The sequence below is a fragment of the Camelus ferus genome, chromosome 1 (assembly GCF_009834535.1).
Source record: "Camelus ferus isolate YT-003-E chromosome 1, BCGSAC_Cfer_1.0, whole genome shotgun sequence".
NCBI classification, from domain to species: domain Eukaryota; kingdom Metazoa; phylum Chordata; class Mammalia; order Artiodactyla; family Camelidae; genus Camelus; species Camelus ferus.
This window is the reverse complement of record NC_045696.1, coordinates 82,328,511-82,350,437: the sequence shown is the minus strand read 5'-3', so window position 1 is coordinate 82,350,437 and position 21,927 is coordinate 82,328,511. Positions and strand designations below refer to the sequence as shown.

General features: G+C 35.2%; 1 protein-coding gene across 2 annotated transcripts; it reads left to right on the top strand.

The window, feature by feature from the left end:
- The first annotated feature begins 235 nt into the window (after positions 1-235).
- Positions 236-16,228, top strand: MYNN (myoneurin). 2 transcript variants are annotated; one of them, XM_006188066.2, is made up of 8 exons: positions 236-460; positions 1,308-1,604; positions 5,320-6,110; positions 6,934-7,093; positions 8,950-9,128; positions 10,023-10,106; positions 11,141-11,227; positions 12,996-16,228. In XM_006188066.2, the coding sequence occupies exons 1-8, from the start codon at positions 264-266 to the stop codon at positions 13,256-13,258; spliced, it is 2,058 nt and encodes a 685-aa protein (XP_006188128.1). In that variant the 5' UTR covers positions 236-263; the 3' UTR covers positions 13,259-16,228. The 2 variants fall into 2 exon arrangements, with proteins under 2 accessions (XP_006188128.1, XP_014417574.1); XM_014562088.2 differs by lacking the exon at positions 10,023-10,106.
- Positions 16,229-21,927: the final 5,699 nt, after the last annotated feature.

Here is a 21,927-nt window from a genome sequence, read left to right as displayed (position 1 = left end):
CCTCAAGGAAGGGGAGGATGATGGAGGAAGACGAGCAACTAACTACAAGCCCCAGCATGCAATGCGCAGTTTCTCCTCCAGGAAAGAGGCCCGCCGCGCAGCGCGGCCCAGGCTCGGTCCTGGAGGGCAAAGAGTGAGATGCTGACTGCCAACCGGAATGCTCAGAATGAAGACAGGAGGGACGCTGTGAGCGAGCCCTTAGGTCTCGTATCCAAGAAGCTCCCTGTTTCCGGGGACCCTTGGCATGGTAGGGAGCGGGATCTATGTCGCCAGCCCGTTCCCCCAGGCAGGTGTCGGACTTCCACGGTCCTAGAGCCTGTGGTGTTGCCACTGAACACCTAGAGCCGGATGTGACGTCGACGTGGAGGAAGCAGGGAGAGGCGGAGCGTGGCGAGGTGACGTCCTTCCAAGATGGCGGAGAGAGAGTGAAGAAACCGTGTCTCTCTTTGGGTTGCTATAGGTGAGTTCTGGCTTCGCCCCCAGTATGCCATCCCCGCTCTCACCAGACCCTAGGACATTGGAGGGCAGGCTCCTTCGAGTTCCAGCTCAGGTCGGAGCGAAGGTGTTAACGCGGAAAGCTTGGGCGAGGCAGCCCTGGTGTTGGCCTTGGCCACAACCTCTGCTGTGGGAATTCGCGGGAGTGGGAGCTGGGCGAAGGTCAGGGAGGCAGAAGCCAGCAGAGGCCGGCTTTCGTTGTCACTCTCCGATTCCACCCCGGGTGGGTAGGGTAGAAGGAAGGGGGTGTGGCCTTCTCGGGGCGAGTGGCCAAACCTTTGACAACTGCTGGCCCTGCTTATTCTCCGCCCCCTCGGCACCCGCCTTGGGTTTTGAAGCAACTGTGAGCACCGCGGAAGCTGACAGGTTCCAAAGATTTAAGGGCAGTTTAAAAGAACGCGTACCGTGTTCTTTTTCCCATTTGTCCCAAGGAATCACTTCTTAGTGGTTTATTGAATTTTCTTCCTGTTATGTGTGTGCCTAGTGAACTTGAAAGTCTAATGCAAAAGCGTGGAATTTTGTGTTGCTTTTTTTTTTTCACCTAGTGGAATGTTTTCACTGGATCGCTGTTTATTGACGTATTCAAAGGATTGTGTTAGTTGACCAAGGTGAAATAAAAGCTAGAAAGGAATTTATTCCTTCAGCATTTTAACCATATCTGTATGATAAAAATTTTATGGGGGCATAAAGTGAGAACAGACTTTCTTCTTGTTGGTATTATGTCTCATGTCCCTTCTCCACTCACCAACTGATTGGGTGAAGAGTGATGAAAATTTAGGGTTACTTATTTACTATTCCTTTTTGTTTTCTAGAACAAGGGTAAAATTCGATTCTGATCTCAAAATGCAGTATTCGCACCACTGTGAGCACCTTTTAGAGAGACTGAACAAACAACGGGAAGCAGGTTTTCTTTGTGACTGCACCATAGTGATCGGGGAATTCCAGTTTAAGGCTCATAGGAATGTGCTTGCCTCGTTTAGTGAGTATTTTGGTGCGATCTACAGAAGCACTTCTGAGAACAATGTCTTTCTTGATCAGAGTCAGGTGAAGGCTGATGGATTTCAAAAACTGTTGGAGTTTATATACACAGGAACTTTAAATCTTGACAGGTAAAGTACACATTTTATTTCTACTTATAAAAGCTGGTCAATGGTCTTTAGAGCTAAAGCAGATTTGAATTTTTTTTTATTCAGTCCTTGAAGTCTTGAGACTTCAAATATTGTGCACAATGTTGTTTCTAATAAAGAAGTTGGTATCACTAATTTGGGATAAACAGACTAAATTTCATAAGCACAAAAGAAAAGTATAGATGTTAATACAACTAGAGCATTGTTTTTGACACGTTTGATTTATCTACTGAAACAAACTCTGACTTCAGTTATGTAAACTTAAAGGTCAGAATACAATGGATTTTAAGTGAATTTCAGTTTACCTTTGCTTTTTGGTCTTTATATTCCTCTGGTTTTCTCTCTCCCAAACTCTGTGCTTGGAGTGGGGAGGTGTAGGTGGAGAAAGAAGGAAGAACCTCTAAGTTCATTTAATAGTGCTCCCATTACCAGCCATAAATAGCAATATGCAGGACCTCTTCTTGATCTTGTTTCAGAAAAGTAACTTCATTGGAGTATTAATGGCAGTGACTCTTGTTATCTCTGTAAAAGCTATCAGTACTAATGCTTAAGTTGGGTCCAAGATGCTAAAATGCTTCTCTAAGATGCTTAATGCTACCACTGCACTGACAAGAAGAATCTGATACGCAGGCACTGTTTGTCTCTCAAACATGATAAACTATATAATTAGTTTAATACCAATATATTTACTGGTTGTTGGGGGAAAGGTGGTGGGGATAAAAGGAAAGAGAAACCAATTAAATTACTCCTGTCTTCTTTTCTCCATCTTTTATGAAAGTGTAAACATGAACAGATCATCATCTGACCTAGAAAGATTATGGGCTTTAGAATTAGATCTTGCCTATCAGTCAGTATGTCTCTTTGAGCAAGATACAGCTTCTCTAAGCCTCCTTTTCTTTATCTGTAAAAATAAGATGATAATAACTACATTAGTTGTTACTGTGAAGATTAAAGATGTACTTGAAGGCCTGCCTCTCAGTGAACATTAGTTTCTTTCCTTCATTTCCTCTTCTCTATCCTACTCTCCAAGCCCTTTAATTCCACATTTCTTAGAGATGAGGAAAACAAAAAACAAAAGAAACACCCAAAATTCTGCCACCCACTCTTAACACTTTGTGGATATGTTTACATTGCAGCTTAGCATGGAAATATACTTCTTTTAAAAGCTGGAATAGAGATATTCCTTAATCCTTTTGAAAAGGAAATACTCATGTTAAAGTATTTTTAAATTTTGGTGTAATGAAATCTTTGAGTCAGCTCTGTATAGGGGTTGATTAAAGGAACAAAGCAGTGTCATAGATTTATGTTACAGGACAAATTAAATTGAATATTTGTCTATACAAGTGCCTTTGATCTAAAAATTTAGAATTTATAATGTAAAATAATCAAAACCAGTGAATTTCGGTTGATTGTCAATTTAGTGGTTTCCCTTTCTCATTTAACTTTGCCAGAAAAATCTTGAATTGATTTGAACACACTGAAAAGCACCTTACTTTGATCCTTCAAGCAAAGAATTGATGTGAAGAAGAGCCAGATGTTTTGCTCAATCTTTTTTTAAACATATCTTTCTTGGGGAGCTGGGGAGTTAATTGTTTGAGCCCAGCGGCAAATGTAAGAGAAGACGTATACCAAAAATAGAAAGTCTGTACAACTTATGTTTAAGAAAACAGAATAATAGAGAATTAACTGGACTCAGGAGCCAGAGTACCTTGGTCAAATCTTAGTTCTAACACTCTGTAATCTTGGGCAAGTTACTTAGTTTCTTTGGACCCCTGATCCTTCATTTGTATTTCATTAGTGTGTAAAATGGAGATTATAATAGATTTCATAGGCATGTCCTAAGGATTAAATGAACTACTCATATAAAGGACTTGGCCATAAACTTAACAATATGTAATTAAAATGACTTCCAATGACTTCGGAAGGTGAAAGCAAGTTTGTAAGCATTATAACTTTATGCTTGTAAGCAAAAGCAGATAAGTTGCTGACATAAACAAATGGTGATTGATTCTCTTAACTGAGATTATGGGCTATCTATGAAATAGGTAAATTGTATGAATAGCTGTCACTACTGAACAATTAGTGCATGACTCAGTATTAGTTTGTATTGTTTGGTCTTAAAGCTACCTCATCTTATTGGTAGTTCCTTTTATGGAGCACTAAGCACAATTATAATTTGAGACCTAAATATAGTAAGTGATAGAGTAAATGTGGTTTTCATTCTATTACTATTTCTCATTTATTGTAATTTAATAGATAATGTAACAAAATTAATAAAAATGCTTAAGAAGAAACAATGTTTTTAGAGAGTGACAGTGCTATATACATGCAAAAAACATTTTGTATGAAAGATAAATAAGGTTGTTTTTATGTTTGGGGCATTGGTGCAATACCTTTGCAAATAGAGTTAACTTGATTACAAAATCATGCGTTATTTGCTCCAGAATTAAAGCCAGAGGCCATAAGAAAAGAGTATTTTAAGTAATGTTTTTTTAGCTAAGGGAGTCTATTTGCAAACAGAATGTTTTCCAAAAGTTTATTTGTAGTATGTTTAGGAACTTAGGATGTATTTTCCCAGAGAACAAAATGTTCCCCAAAACTGGTGATTAGGTTTCCAAACTAGCCTACAAAATCTACTTAATTTTCCCAAAGAATTAAATAATATTTGGGGAAAATGGCAAATAGGAAGGTATGTGTTTGTGTATGTGCGTGTGTTATATCCATCCTCAAATAATTAAAAGGGCATATTTTTAATGTTAATACCAACTCAGCTCTCTGACTTTATAGCTAAGAAAATTGAAAGGTGGAAGATGCTGATTTACCCTAGTTAATCCCGATAGTAATCCAGAGCCAGTGCTAGAATAATTGAACAACCTTTCAGTACATTGTAAAATTATAGAGGGCAGAGACTATTTGATATTTCTAAATATTCCTTTCAGGAACACGTATGGTAGTTGTTCAGTAAATATTGACTGCAATGTTGAACAGGGTGATCAGAATTTTTCTGCATGACTCTAAAGTGACAGACTCTCTAGCTAATGTGGTTTGAGTATCACACCACACAGAAAAGTTGGGAGTGTTGCTAGAGAGCTTAGTGCATTCTAAAACCTTGTTTCTTCGAGTGTGATCGATGGACTAGCAGCATTGGCATCACCGGGAATTGTGTTAGAAATGCAGATGCACAGGCCCCAGTACAGACATATTGAATCTGAATCTACATTTAATAAGATCCCTGGGTGATTCACATGCACAGGTAAGTTTGAGAAGCACAGTTAAAGTCCCTCACAGGGGAGCAAGGAAGATAATAGTTTTTTTAGACTCTTCCTGTTGCTAGTCCAGAAAAGTCTGCTATCTGAAGAGGCCTCAGGATAAATGGGAAGAGGCAGTAAGTTGCCAACAGCTACTTTTGTGTTCCAGGTGTTTTTTAAAACAGGCAGAAATTTTAACACTTTATATTTTCCTGGTTATACTTATGAATAATCATTACTTTGTATCTTTTCAAGTTCTGTAAAACTGGAGACTTAACGCCAAACAGTCTGAATGAATGAATAAATTTTATAAATTTGTTCTCTTAGGCCTTTTTCATCATTCTGCTTCATTAGACCTTTAAAAAACATTGAAATATTTCTGTAGCTCTGTTTCAGAAACGTCTTTTTCTTTGATTAGAATATTGTCATTTAGCCTTGTTTCCTTACAGTTGGAATGTTAAAGAAATCCATCAGGCTGCTGACTATCTCAAAGTGGAAGAGGTGGTCACTAAATGTAAAATAAAGATGGAAGATTTTGCTTTTATTGCTAATCCCTCTTCTACAGAGATATCTAGTATTACTGGAAACATTGAACTGAATCAACAGACTTGCCTCCTTACTCTGCGAGATTATAACAGTCGGGAGAAATCAGAAGTGTCTACAGATTTAGTTCAGGCAAATCCTAAACAAGGGGCATTAGCAAAGAAGTCGTCTCAAACTAAAAAGAAGAAGAAGGGCTTCAACTCTCAGAAAACAGGGCAGAACAAAACAGTGCAATATCCCAGTGACATTTTAGAGAATGCATCTGTTGAATTATTTCTAGATGCAAATAAATTCTCCACCCCTGGAATAGAACAAGTTGCACAAAGAAATAATTCAGAACTCGAGTTGACATCAGTTGTGGAAAATACTTTTCCAGCACAAGACATTGTGCAAACTGTTACAGTGAAACGGAAACGTGGAAAATCACAGCCAAACTGTGCTCTGAAAGAACACTCTATGTCTAATATAGCCAGTGTCAAGAACTCTTATGAGCTGGAGAGCTCTGGGGAAGAGCTGGATCAGAGGTATTCTAAGGCCAAGCCAATGTGTAACACATGTGGGAAAGTGTTTTCAGAAGCCAGCAGCTTGAGAAGGCATATGAGAATACACAAAGGAGTCAAACCTTATGTCTGCCACTTGTGTGGAAAGGCATTTACCCAATGTAACCAGCTGAAAACGCATGTAAGAACTCATACAGGTAAGACTGGATTGTGGTAGGTGTGATTGTTTTTATGTTGTGACTGAAATATTTTTATAGACATAGTAATATACATTGTTGACTATTTGTGACCAAAATTTGGAATACACTTGTGTTCATAAAATCATTGAGCAGGTTAGACTTGAAAATGTGTCCAATTGTGACCACATATTTAATGGTTTTTTGTTTGGTTGTTACTGGGGTACTGGGACTGAACCCAGGACCTCGTGCACGCTAAGCATGCGCTCTACCACTGAGCTATACCCTCCCTTCCAGTAGCTGTTTGTCTCATTGTAACTGATACTCTGAAGTCCCAGTGCATGAGTTCTTTAAGAATCATTTTCTCTCATAGTTAAAATAAGCATAAACTTAGTTTTAGCTTGCTAAGTATTTAACAAATATATTAAAATCGATAAAGAGAAATGTAATTACAACCCAGTCTGATTCTCAGATTTTGCCAGCTCATCTCACCACCTGCTTCCTAGACTTTGTTGACTTCTGAATGTTAATTATATATACATTCCTTCCTCAGCCTCTAGATTTACCTTTATTGGTACACTTAGATTTGTACTTTATAAGATGCAATATGTATTTCTCATTGATCACCTTTTATGAACTGAGAAACACTAATTTCTTCTTAACTCTACTGCTGTTTTCAGTAGTCAGTATGGAAGAAGATCCTATTTGCTTTTTTACTTCTAGCAGTTAACATTTTCTGAATACTGAAACTAGTATTGTTGATGGACTCTTGAAAGCGTATATGGCTTAAGCAACTAAGACAGTATTTCCTTCTAAATATAAATTTTATTTACTTTTCTTTTAGGTGAGAAGCCATACAAATGTGAACTGTGTGATAAAGGATTTGCTCAGAAATGCCAGCTAGTCTTCCATAGTCGCATGCATCATGGTGAGGAAAAACCCTATAAATGTGATGTATGCAATTTACAATTTGCAACTTCTAGCAATCTCAAGATTCATGCAAGGTAAAATTTAAAAACAAAAAAATAAATGTTTGATCTTTGAGTCTGTTATTCACTATAGTCCTAAAGTAGACTATTGTATTAGAATTCAGGACAGTTCTAATTTTGGACCATCACACAGTATTCTTAGCACAGTCAGGGAACCACAAGGGAGCCGTGGTGGCTGGCGGGGAATAAGTGAGGGAGGGAAGTAAGATCAGAATGCTGTTAGGGTGTCCAGACGGTGAAGGTTTTATAGGCCTTTATAAAGCTTTTACTCTTGAGAATAAGAAATAAGTGATATGATCTTGCTTGCATTTTTAAAAGGATCACTCTGGCTGCTATATTAGGAAAAGATTATAGGATTGCATGAATGGAAACACAGTTATCAGTTAGGAAGCTGTAGATAAAACCCAAGTGAGAGTGATAATGGTTCAGGTCAGAGAGAGCAGTGGAAGAGATAAGTACTAGTCAGATTCTGGACATATTGTAAAGTTTCAACAAACAGAATTTGCTGCACACTGGATGTGGGATATGAAAGGAAAAAGGAAGGGTAGAATTAAAAATGATTGAGGTTTTTGAGCCTGAGCATCTGAAAAGATGGAATTACCGTTAACTGAAATGAAGATTTGTGAATAGAGCAGTGTAAGTGGGAGTACAGGAGTTTAGAGTAGAGTTCTGATCATGTTAAATTTGAGATGACTATTAGACATCTGAGTGGAAACATATAATAGACAGTTGGAAGTCAGGGGTCTGCTTTGAGCTGAAGATACAAATCTGGGAGTCGTCAGCATATAGATAGTATTTAAAGGCATAAGTTGGATAAGGTCACCAAGAGAATGAAGGTGAGTAGAAAAGAGATCAAAGGATGGAGTCATGAGGTGCACTAACTTTAAGAGTTCTGGGAAATGGGCAAGAACCAGCAGAAGCGACAAGGAAGGAGCAGGCAATGTAGGAACAAACTAGGAGATTGGGCTGCCTTGAAATCAGGTGGAGGAAATGATTTCAGAAAGGGGTGATCAGCTATGTCAAATTCTGATGATAGGGAGATTAAGACTGAGAATCAACTACTGGATTTGGCAAAGTGAGAGGTCAGCGGTGCTCTTAACAAAAGTAGTGTTAGCAGAGGCTAGTAGAGAAGAGATGAGCAGAGAAGAAATTAAAGTAGAACCATTGGAGACTCAGGATGTAACTAAAGGGGAGCAGAAAAATAGAGGAGCAAGTAAGATTCAGGGGTCTTTTTTTTTCCTTTAAGGTGGGACATCAGTATATTTGTATACTGTGATCCAGAGGGGTGGGGAAAGTGGATGATGTAGGATGGAGGGAAAAAATGCAAGAGCAATATCATCGAATAGGCAAGGGGAATAGTATCTTACATATACAAATGGGAGTAGTTGGATTCAGATGTCGTTCTCATACTAGACTTAAGAAAAGTAAATGTGAAGATACAGATGCCTATAAGTGGAGATTTGTGGTGGTAGAAATTTTATTCTGATTGCTTCAATTTTCTCAGTGAAACAGGAAGCAAGGACATCAGCTGAGAGTGAGGATGGGTGAGGAGGTGCTGGAGGTTTGAGGAAAGAGTTTTGAAGAGTGAGTGAATGGACAAGCAAAAATGATTGCCTACAGAATTATAGGTGCACTTGACTACCATATAAAGATGATGGCAAACTTTGAAGTAATCTCAGAACTAATATTTTGATAACAACCAAAACATTTAGTCTTAGCAGTACACATTAAACTCTTGATTTTAAATACATATAAGATGAAATGAAATATGAAATAAAATACTGCATGAAAAATTGTATGAAAAATGTTTGCTATATAGAGTGATCCCCAGATTGCTTTACTTGCCAACATATAATTTTATTTACTGATAGGAAGCATAGTGGAGAGAAGCCATATGTCTGTGATAGGTGTGGACAGAGATTTGCCCAAGCCAGCACACTGACCTATCATGTTCGAAGGCATACAGGAGAAAAGCCTTATGTGTGCGATACCTGTGGAAAGGCATTTGCTGTCTCTAGTTCTCTTATCACTCATTCTCGAAAACATACAGGTAAGAATTTGATACAGAGACTGCTTAAAATAAGGAAAGTTATAAATATAAATAAAAGAAAAAGGGAAATTGAGCCTTTACAAAAAAATAGATTGGTTACAAGCTTTCTAGTTATATGTTTGTTGTTTGTCCTTCTTGAGGCTTTTTATGTTTGTGATTTTCACATAAATATTAAATATAAAAGCAGACATTTTTCTAGAATAATACACAGTGGGTGAAATTATTTATCTTGTAACTTTGTACATTAAAATCAGATAATTTTGACAGTATATAAACTTGAGACATTTTTTATGACCTTAGAGAAACTCCTTAGGCTCTTATATCTTCATTTCCCTTCGATAAAACTGTAAAGTTAAGGGGTTGGGGTGGTTTTGGGTAGAACATTGATTTAATAACTTCTTAGGACTTTTTCTACACAGACATTCTAAGATTTGCAAATTAAACAGATACTTCAAACCCAAAGTATCAATTTTGAAGCAAAATCTGTTGTTCAAATATTTTCATTTTCTGTAGGGTAATTTTTTAATAGATCTTTCCTAAATGATTTTATTCCACTTTAATAATCTTGTAGATAGCACGAATTGAAATACAGATTGTTTAATTTTCATGTTTTTAATTATATAAAAATCAGACTTCTTGCCCAGCTCTAGTCTACTAGAAGGATACGTACAGAAGTAAAGTTTTAATATATGAAAAGCATCAGGTTACATGAGCAATGTAAAATAATTACTAATGTTCCTTTAAGTTGGATCACACTGAAAATACCTCTGAAGTACAATATAAAGAGGTTTTAATTTAAATAATACTCTACAACAGCTTACTTTAGATTATTGTACTTGATAAATATTATATTGGTATAGTACACCACTTCGCTATCTTTTATTTTCCATCTAGGTGAAAAACCATACATATGTGGTATTTGTGGGAAAAGTTTTATTTCCTCAGGAGAGCTCAACAAACACTTTCGATCCCATACAGGTCTGTGTTTAGGGAGAACGTATTATTTTTTGTTCTCTCTAATTTCTTTTTCTGTAAACCTTGACTTTAAACCATTATGGACTATATGGTATCTAGTCATACTCTAGCGATAGCAATATTTTAATGTATAAATATCAACTTTTTATTTTGTTTTTTAGTTGTTGGGAGTGTGAATTAAATTTGATCAAGAATTGTGTAGATTTTCTAAGAAATGTGCCTGATAATCAGTAGTTTTTAAATGACTTGGATTAAATTGCACAGATATACCAAAAAATGAAAAGGAATAGATAATACCAAGATAGTATCAGATTTTCTTATTAAACCGTATTCACTGTGCAAGTTTTAGGAATACATTTTTATATCGACATGTTTATTATAAAAGGTAGTATGTAAGTAGTATGAAGAAAATAAATGTACAAAAGTGTTTAAAACAAAGGAAAATGCCACTTTGAAAATATACTGTTTTCTTTCTAAAAATTATATTTTATAATTCCTATCTGGTGTAGTGTGAACACCTAGTAGACAGTTAATAAATTTATTGGCAACTCTATATTCTCATACTCCTCAGTTTTCATTGTAAAGCATTGAACAGTTCTTATTTCAAAAGAATTATAATTTTGTAGTATTTTTATTCTGTATTTTTAAAGGATTTTCTAATTTGTAAGTTGCCTGAGAGCAGAAACCATAATCATGAATTTTTTCCCCCAGCTACATCTCTTAGCCAGAGTCTGGCATATAACTGGCACTCAATAAATGTCTGATAGAAATAAAAGAGTAAGTTACATCTTCAGTTTGAAATTTCTGTTAATGAAAATGTGTGATTTTTTTCAAGAAATAGGGATGCTTTGTATGAAGGAGTGCCTATGTGTATACAAGTTTTCATTTCACTGTATTAGAACCAAGAGATTAAGATAGTAATTTGAACTAAATTTAAACAGTATAATAATGTTTGTATTGTGTTCGTCAACATTGGTATTTTTGTCTTAGCAGCTTCTGAAATACTGAGATTTTAAATTTTTTAACTTGTTTTTCAGGAGAAAGACCATTTATCTGCGAATTATGTGGAAATTCTTACACAGATATTAAAAATTTAAAGAAGCACAAGACTAAAGTCCATTCTGGTAAATGCTTGTGTGTTTTTAAAATTTGATACTCTTATATTTGTGCTATTCCTTAAAATGTTGAGATGTACAACAGTTTAAATTTAAATTTCACATTAATTTTAACTGGAAAAATTTTGAAGTCCATTTTAGCCCAAGAGACCCAAATACTTTTCACAGATAGAAAAATATAAAAATTAGATATATATTTTTAAAAATTAGGTCCACACATATGAGGAAGGTAGCTTTATAATTTGCAGATGAATTCATTCTGAATTTCTTTCCGTATTGACCTTGTAATAAATGATGCTTGAAATAGTCCCTCCTTTAAAAACCTGATGTATGAACAGTTTCAAGAATGAAAGAATGTGTAAACAAATTATATATTACTCTTCCTCATACTAGAGTCTGGGTTACTTGGGGTTTACTGTAGTAGGTGCATCATGAACAGTGGTCCAGAAATATGTTAGAGGAAATAGGGAAACAGGTAGCCCCAAATTGTTACAATGTATGAAAATGGAAAGAATTTTTACACTTTTGCTACAGAATTTTTAGACTGTTGCTTAAAATGAATCCTTGAGAAAGTTTCACTATGCTTAAGCATTCTGTTATGATTAGAAACAAAACACTAGTCTTCAGTTTATAGAGATGATAGTCTTTGATGGTAAACATAAACACCATGAGGTTTAAGGTAAGTAACATCTGAAAACTTCTGTGAGACATTAATTCAACAAGCATTTATTAAATACCTCTAAAGCACACATAACTGCAGAGTGTATGAAGGTGAACAAAGCGTAGTCCTAGTCCTCAAAGAGTTTACAATCTGGTGTGGGAGGCCAGAAATCTAAATAACTATGATTACAAGACAAAATGTAGTATAACAGAGATGCAAGAGTGCTGAAGAAGAGATTAAATGAGGTGAATACTGGAAAAGCTTAATTCTAGGGAACCTGAAAGGTGGAGAAGAGTTCAAAGGATAGATGGGAAAGGGAAGTTTCATCCCAAGCAGAGAGAACACTGAATAGAGTCACTGGGATGAGACAGCACAGGCTGTATTCTTGGCTGGTTGAACTGAAGAATAGTCTGGCAAAAACAAGATAAACTTTATAAAAGCAAATATGCAATTTTGTCTAACAGAGATAGACTGAAATCATGTTAGTACTTTGGAGTGACAAGAAAGTGGAAAGCTAGTGGAAAATTTGAAGAAAAAACTGTATCTTTAGTCAGTGGCATAATAACTCCCTTGAGTAGGGCAGAATTTCTGAAAATGAGAGTGCCATATCTCTGAACTTGAACTCATTGAATAATATGAATATGAACTACTCATTAATACATTCAGTGAACAAACAGAATACTTATTATGTGTATAGCACTTTTAAGTACTTTGAAGGAATTAGAGAAGTATAACTTGACATTTGCTCTGAAGGAATTTACAGTCTGTTGAGCATTCAAGGCATACCTACGGAGAATGTTAAATAGCAATATGATAGATGTCACAGGGTGGTATATGAAAAACTGACAAGCAAGTGATAAAATAGGTAAGAAACAGCTTACCCTGCTCCAGAACAGTTAAGTCCATTTTTATAATGATGTTGGTGCTTGAACCTAATCTTCAAACCCATAATGGATGTATATAGATAATAAGAAGGGCAAATCAGCAAGAGAGAAACAGTATGACTAAAGGTGTGAGGTTGGAATGCAAGTTCTGGGGATGGTATATAGATTGAGTCTTCCTCAGGGTTTTTGTTTGGTTCTTAAAGAGAGTTAATTTTTTTCTCTTCCATTTCAGGTGCAGATAAAATTCTAGATTCTAGTATAGAGGATCATCCCTTGAGTGAACAAGATTCTATACAAAAAAGTCCTTTATCAGAAACTTTAGATGTGAAACCTTCTGATATGACTTTACCACTAACTCTTCCGCTTGGAACTGAGGACCACCACATGCTTCTGCCTGTCACAGATAATCAGTCTCCTACATCAGATACGTTGTTGAGGTCAACTGTGAATGGGTATTCAGAACCACAGTTGATTTTTTTACAACAGTTATACTGACTTTGTGAGAAATATGGAATTGCTAAGACACCTTGGTAGGAAACATAAACATCTCTGGTAAGATGCATATATTCATATTAAATTAACCATTCATTTGAGTTGTGGCCATTATTTTTCATTCACTGAGGTAAAAGCACCTGATGCTGCATCATAACTGGGCAATGCTTCTTTGATATTTGGCTTTTATGTCTAAGTCATATACACAGCTTTTTAAGGAATGAGTAATTATACTACATTAGCACTCTTTTGGGTGGGTAAGTTTTACTTTCTTTTAGAGCTGCCTTAATTCCATTTTTATTTTGCATTTTGGATTGCCTTTCATTTACTCAAGTAGAATCTATCAGTTTATGATTTTTGACCTGTGGAATTTATTTTCTTCCCCTCAAAATTTAAAAGAAATCCATGATAGTATCAGCCCAAGAGAGGTGCTGATGGATCAATACATAAACCATAGACCAATACATAAACTATGGGGGGAAAATAAAATTCATATTTCTGCCTAACAGAATGTACCTGAGAAAATTTCGGTACTGAATAAGAATTGTGCTGTTTCTCTATTAATACAGTCCATTGGAGGTAACTTTTCTAATGAAACAAAAAGTGTTTCTCTTAAAAGCTAGAAAACTATGTAAATTTTGTTCATTTAGAACTCAGTATTCTAGAGAAAACCAGTGGTCAGTACTTTTGATTTATCTGAGACTACATTTTCAAAATGAATTTTAAGTAGCTATTTGGTGTTTTTATCTTATTAAAGACAGTTTTGAAACTTGATCCAGATTGTTTTAATAGGTTTCTAGATTACTGGAGATGAGGAAAATATACTGAGTTTTGAAAATTTTTAATAAGCCTCTTATACCTCTTATGCACTTTTAAAAATATAAAATCCTAAAAAGAATTTTCTAAATAGAAACTTAATGCATAGTATAAAATACTTGGCTTCTGAATTTGATACATTATATTCATAAATAGTTAAGAAATGAACTTCAATTAAATAGTAAACATTTGTTATCAGAAAGTCAGTTTATTAAACATTTTATACTTGAGTTTTCTATAAGTTCTGAGTTTTTAAATTTTATAGATTAAACCATGACAGTTGTTGGTGGTTATAGTTTCACAGTAGTCTTTTTCCTTCCTAATGAACTTAGAAAATTCAGATTTATTCTGATATTTACCACTCTTCCCCACCCCATTTTTCCCAAATATTGATTTATTTCACTGTCTAATCTTTGGACATTAAATTATCAGTTCCTATACTGCTGATCAAACACCATGGTGACATTATTTCTTATTTCTGCCATGCATTAGTTGTGGCTTATTTGTTTTCTGCTTTGAAACCACACCTGTAATAAAATTAATGTGTTTTCTATTGGTATTGATTTCTTTAATTGTTATTTTCTTTGGGGTCCTACTCATAGGAACCAACCAGAAGACTTAATGAAACTACTAAATTCTTGTAAACTGTACATATCGTCACCATTTCACAGCATACTCAGCATTTTCACACTAAATTGCCACCAGTGGGATTGGCTTAATTGAATAGAGTTTGAAATACTGCCTTTATATAATGTACCTCAAACTTTGTATTTAATTTATCTAAGAAATATAATTATGCATATGTATTAATTTAATATACTGAGTTTAAGTACAATTTATAAAGTTATAAAATGTTCAACTGATCTATTCTGGCTTAAATTCAATAGGAACTGGAATGTGAAGAAATTAAAGGAAATTAGGACTCAGCCTTTTTAAGAAGTCTACTGAAATAGAGAGGTTATATTTAATTCACATCCTCATTAATCTCAGTATCTAATGAACAAAATTTCTCTTTAAAAACTGCCACAGTGATGTTATAATTCTGTGAGGGTAGTAGTTACCAAATTTCCTCTAATATGATGGTAATTAGCATTCTGCCTTTACATAGATAAGCCTTCAAATTTATTATTTTTTAGAATTATTGGATTGGAGTAGCTAAAGTTGATTTATTGTGCTTTTCTTCATCACATTATCTGCTTCTTAGCTAAAATAATTTTATTTTAAAGTGACATGGCTTGATGCTCTTCCAGAATGACGTGTAAAGAAAGCTTGAATACTTCAGTATCCTGTCTTGTCATTCTTCTCATAATGCTTATTATTCTTTATCATAATATGCATGTATTTTAGTTGTATCTGGCATCATTCTAACACTCATAATTATATTAGTTAAGTTCATTTTTAAATATATTTGTACAATGCAGTGTTTTGGGAAAGGTCTGTTCTTAAAGTATTACTAAGTTTTTTGAAAGTCTTTTTAAGATGCTGAAAATCTTACTGAAAAAACATTTTCTAAGTTAATTTTGTTTTATATTTGTATTAGATTATTCCTAATGTATTGTTAGATTTTAGGCTTTTTAAAAAGAAACCATAGATTATATATAAATGATTTTGCTGTTTTTAAATGGTATTTGTTTTATGTTTAATTTCATAGGATGATTTTGATAGACAAATTTTAGAAAGTTTTATTTTTTTTAAGAAAAGGTTTTGTCTGTTCTGTTGCAACAGTAGTTTATCACTTCTGTATGTTTCATTTCTACAGAAATTGTGCAAATGAGAGTAGTTAAATTATGCTTATATAAAAACAATGTACATGTACTCGTTTTTTAAAATATCCTAGAATAATAGCTCTAATATTTGATGCACATCAGAAACATATTTTTTAAATAATGGTGTCTAAGCCCAACCCCACCTTAGGCCCTCTGATTTAGATGATCTCTAGAACATGCTGGAAGAGCTCTGTAGGTGATCTTAATGCATACTGAACATTGAGAACTATTGTCCTAAACATTTCTTGGCATTCTTCCTTTGGGCTCTTGATATATGATATATGGGTTCTTGATACATGAAGCTCTTGGTAGAACTTTCCTCAGAGATTTTGAGACTTTAGAACTTGGCTAGAAATACCACCAAATAAAAAGTAATTGTATTTTAATGTAATTTCTGTAAATTCTACATTTTTACTCATTATTTATGAACAATATTGAGATTTAGTTATTGGTGCATTTGAGACAATGATACGGTCTACTCTTCTGTGCTCTGCAACCCTGCACCGCCTTCATGCAAGAAACATTTGGTGTATTTGCTTAAGGAATTTAGATAATGATTATCATGTAAACATAGTCATCATCCAGAAGTAGAGTAATTTCAAGAAGAATATACTAAAATTAAACACCACAGATGTGAATCAGATACTTGGATTAAAATATCTGACCATTATTTTGAATGCTAGAAAACTGTTGAAATCAGAATGCATAAAGTTACAAAGATGAATAAGATATCCTCCATTTTTTAAGTATACAGTCAGATGGGAAAGATAAGCCTGAATATAACTGGCAATAAAACAAGCCAGAATGCCAAGTGTTACAGTGCTGGGGAGGCAAGAAAGGAAATGCTGAGCAGTTAAAGGAAGATGAATGGACACAGAAAGAGCCATTGCTCCCCTGGGCAGGCAAACAAGAGGAGATGGTTAATGGGAGGAATTTGTTCACAGCTGACTGAGGTAGGCAGAATGGAAAGAAAGTGTGAAAGGTAGGGATCAAAGGCACGTCTAGCACTATACCTATACCATCTTGAAATAGGGCTCTACCTTTAGCCTGTGCCGAAGGAATGGGATTAGATAGCCAAGTTTATAATCCAGGATCTCACACTCAATCACAATTGACTGCTGAAGGGCAGGGATTAGACAGCCACATTTGTAACACATGATGCCATACTTGTGACTGCAGCTCAATGAACACCTTAGCAGGGAGAAGTAATTCTTAGGCCAAACACTTACTAGGTATTGGTATACATGTAAATGAAAAAAATCATTTAGAACTGGCCCAGAGTCAGTGAAGCAAGCCAAAGTCAAGGAAATAGTGAAGAAGCAGAGAAAGCTGATCTATAGCGCAAAGAAAGGGATAAGGCAAGTTTGCAGAACCAAGTGACTGAGGCCCTGAAGAGACGGAAGTGGCTTGGTTTCTGGCTTTGCAATCCCATTCTGGAGGTGGCACAACTATGCTTCATTTCCTTGTCCCTGGTTGCCGCTTATTTTTGCCTATTTAAGTTCGTACAGTGTATCTCCTTTTTCTTAAGCAGGCTTGAGTCAGTTTCTGTTCCTTGTAGTTAGGCAGCCCTGACTTAGACACATTAAGTTTTAAATCCTTAGTGATTGAGTAAATGGTGATGCCATTAACTGTGATAGGGAAGATAAAGTGGAGGTTTACGGAAGAGAAAACTTTATTTTTTATGTGCTGAATTTGATTGGTGGTGAGATACCTATGTGAAAATGTCTAGCAGTAGTTGGAAATGAGGACTGAAACCCAGCAGAGGTTAAAGCTAGAGATACAGATCTTGCAGCATAAGGCTGTAAGTATTGTGATATAAATGATTTAGGCAACCTTAGGAGATGTTACAGAAGAATAAAGATGAGGACAAAATCTTGGGGGAAATGCATTTAAAGAATGAGCAAAAGACAGAAAAGGAGATAGAAAGAGGTAACAGGGAGAAAACAGTAGCGCACGTTTCATGCAGACAATAGTGGCTTTGTACTGATCATGCGGTACAGAGAAATTAAATAGGATGAAAATCAAAGACAGCATTGGGTTGGGTAACTGGAGCATGATGATCCTTTAAGAAAGACAGCTGCATTAGTAACAGTGGGCGTAGAAGCCAGGTGGATATGGTTTGAGTAGTAGATAAGACATAATACTACTATTTAGTTTGAAAAGCAGAGAGTACAGCAATCAGATCATTTTATCAAGTATCTAAAAAGTATGAACCACTTTCTTGCTTTTTTGCTTTCAAACTTGAAACACTGTAAAATGATGAGCATAATAGAGTATCTACAACACTAATAGGAGGCTGTGAGCTGGATCTTAAAGGATGATTGCTAAGAGGAAAATAGAAGGAAACATGTAACACATACATGGTTGCAGATTTACTTATTAGAATTCAGGTGTGCAGAGGAAGTGGGAGTTTTCTTACAGGGCTTACGTATTCTTACAGGGCTTACGTATTCTTCCAGGGCTCCCACCCAGTAGGAAGTTTGCAGAAGAAATTAACTTTTAGTCCTAGCACCTTTAAAACCTAGTCTGATACAAAGGAGATAGAATTTATAATATCTTAAGGTAACATTTCAAAAATTGCTGTCTTACTTCTGCCCTTTGTCTTCTCTCTAAAATGGTGTCCATATAAATGGAGGAGGAGGCTTACATGACATAATGGCATCAGGGAAGATGCTGTCTTCATTCTTCCATTCTATGGGCATCCTACTGGCTTCTGATACGGTAGGCAACAGCTTGTAAAATAATGTGATCAGATTTTTCTTAGCCTGGTCAGAGCCCAGTAGTTTTTGGCTGACCTGGCTTCACCTTAGTTCTCTTGGGTGTGGAGAAGAAAGCTCTGAGACCTGCAAAAATGTCTCAAGAAGTCCAGTGTGAGTTAGTTTGCAGGTTTAGCACATGCCACTCCACTGCAGGCTTCAGGTAAGCCTACTTACTTCCAATTCACCTCTTTGCTTCCCACTCAAACTTCTGAGTCTCCCCCAGGGAGAATATAAGAACTTGTGGGCTCCCCTCCATAGCACATAGGAAGAGAGAGTGCCTGGGAGAGCAAACTGCATCACTAAGGTTTACTCTGATTTGGCTGCGTCCCAGCCTGAGAGTTATCTCTTTCAGAATCCTACGGACTACTACCCAGCATATTATGAAATACTTCAAAACAATAAAAGGAGAATGGACTACTGTTGCATTAAACAAGAATGAATTGCACTAATGTTATACAAAAGAAGTCTGATACAAAGAGCATATAGACTGTATGATTCCATTTATATAAAATTCCAAAACATGCAAAACTACTCTGGGGTGTTAGATGTCATGATAGTGGTTGTTTATTGGAAGATGGTTGGAGGAGCTTCTGGGAAGCTTGTGGCATTTACTATCTTTATCCGGATCATGGTTAACACAGATGGGTTAACTTTGTGATAATTTATCTAGCTATTCATTTACTTCCATTTAAAAGAAGTATATATTAAAAAAAAAAAACTGAAGAATGAGAAAACCAGAGCATTGGTTTTTAAAACTTCAGTGAGATTAAAGGTGACCTGGATTGTAAAAATGCAGATTCCCCAGACTATCCTCAAAAATTCTGATTCAGTAAGTCTAACTAAGAATCTGTATTTTTAACACTTGCCCCAGGTGATTCTGATGCTCCACACTTTTAAAAATGCTAATTCAGTGTCTTCAATTTAAACTATCTGTACTGTCTGGACAGATGTTCAAGTGTAAGAAGTCTGTCATACTGTTATTTAGGTTTCAGTTTATTGGCTCTCTGATTGCTAGGAGTAGCATTTCTTCACCAGCTTAATGGTTTCCAAATGTAATGACAGTTAAAAATGTTCATATTTTTTTCCCATAGCATTCAACTCTGCAGTTTTTCAAATCTGATCAAAAGACAAATTTTTTTCATTTACTACTGCATTTTTAACAATACAAAGACATGACTTTCCTCAGACAGTACAACTTTTTTTAGATACAAGTAATTAGTTCTAGCTATATTCATCATGTAATAATATAAAAGAACTTTGTAAAAAAAAAAAAACTAGTCTTTATATCTACAGAGGAGAGATCTTAAAATGGAAACAAAATAAGATCTGAAACATGTAGAGAACATTGTAAACTAAGGCTTGGTAAAACCTAATAACTAAGAGTAAAATCAATAATTAATAAAAAGTCATTGTGTCGGGATACATAAAATCACTTGTTGTAGAATTCTGTAATCTATGCAGTTTTGTCGGTGCCATTGTAAACATTTGTTGACAGCAGATCTTCAGTAGATGTTTTTTGCAACAGTGGAAGGTCATTATTTCTAAAATTCCATTATCAGACTGTAGTAGTTTTAATATAACATATAAACAATACTTATCAAAAAAAAAGGCCCTGAAATCCATTTCACACATTTTGTTATTATTAACATGAACTAATGAGTACTATTTTTCAAACAATTCCAGATGTTTTAAGACTTTGTTTTTCAGCACAGACTCAACCTGATAGCAAACCATCTGTCCTGAATGATCCAAATTCATCTCTCTGAAAGCATGAGAATGGATGTGGTAAGGCATTTAGGTCTTTTTCTTGCTCAATAATCTAGAACATTAAGTGAAAATAATGGCTTATATAATTTATTCAGATGTTCTTCCCATTTCATCACCACCACCACCATCTGTGCCCACCTCCCTGCCTAACCCCCCACCCCAACCTCCCCAGGGAGTATGGAAAGGTGGTATTAGGTGTTGAACAAAAGGAAAGACCTGTTAAACTTGATAATTGTTAAACAGTGAGTAGGAGATATTTATCTTAATTGCTTAATCTACCAAAGGAATGGACAATGACATGTCATTTTTTTTGTAATTTAAATTTTTGGAATAAATACAGCTATGATTTGAGGAATTCACAATACTTTAAGTGAAGGCCAATACTTTGACAACTGTAAATCTGACCACCACCTTTATTCCACCTCCTCTTCAACATTTAGAGATGGGTTTTTTTTCTTCTTTTAGACTGCAGAACTTATAAAGTGACCTTTTAAAACCGTCTACATTTTTTTTAATTAATTAATTTTTTAATTTATTTTTCAGGAGGGAGGTAACGGTTTACTTTTTTATTTTTAGAGAGGGTACTGAGGACTGAACCCAGGACCCTGTGTATGCTAAGCATGCACTCTGTCACTGGAGCTATACCCTCCCTCTACATTTTTTTTCTCATACTTTGCCTGTCTTGAGCACTAATAAATCATTCAGATTAAGCAGTTAAGTGGTATGTATGAATTAACAAATTTGTGAACATAGGTCTGTAATCAAAAGATCATAGTGTATTAAGATTTCTCTGAAGAGAAACAAGATTGGCCACAGACAATATGAATTATATGCCATCAAATTGTTAAAATATTACTGGCATCCTCCAAAAGAGAGAACTATCTTTAAAAGTTCACTGGCAGCATTGACTTGTTTGGAAAGTATATATTTATATGTATTGGTATATGTGTATGTTTATATATATTTACCTGTATTTGTGAAAGTGTATCAACACCCATCTGTAAGATACCTAAAATACTTTTTGAGCCTATAAACCCCTTGAAGGCCCCTGGGATCTGTCACCTGAAACCTTTTTTTTTTTACCACTCGATGACAGCTTTCAGTTAGGAGATCTATAATGACCTTGTATGCTATTCTACTATTTGGTAATACTTTCTTTATAAAAAGAAATTAGTTCCTTGATGATTTCTTTCTCCAGCGGTTCAAATTTTAGTCCCTATTTTGTAAAATTTCTTTGAAAAAATTACACTACTCAGTTTTTCACAATGGAGGGTTATTCAAAGTTTAATATCTCTTTTACCTATCTGATGAAAGTAACGTTCTAATTTATGAAAGAAAATCTTAATAGGCAATAAAACATTATCTCTGTGAAAGTAATAAGACAAATATTTGAAAATTATTTTAGAGCTTATTTTTCACAGATGTTGACCTACTGGTACAAGAGTAAAACCTGCATTAGATGATTGGCTGCAAGCTGCTCCATAACCTGGTATCCAGTAATAATGCCTTTTAAGGCCATTGGAGACTTCTGCAAGGTACACACGTCCATCCACCACAAATGGCT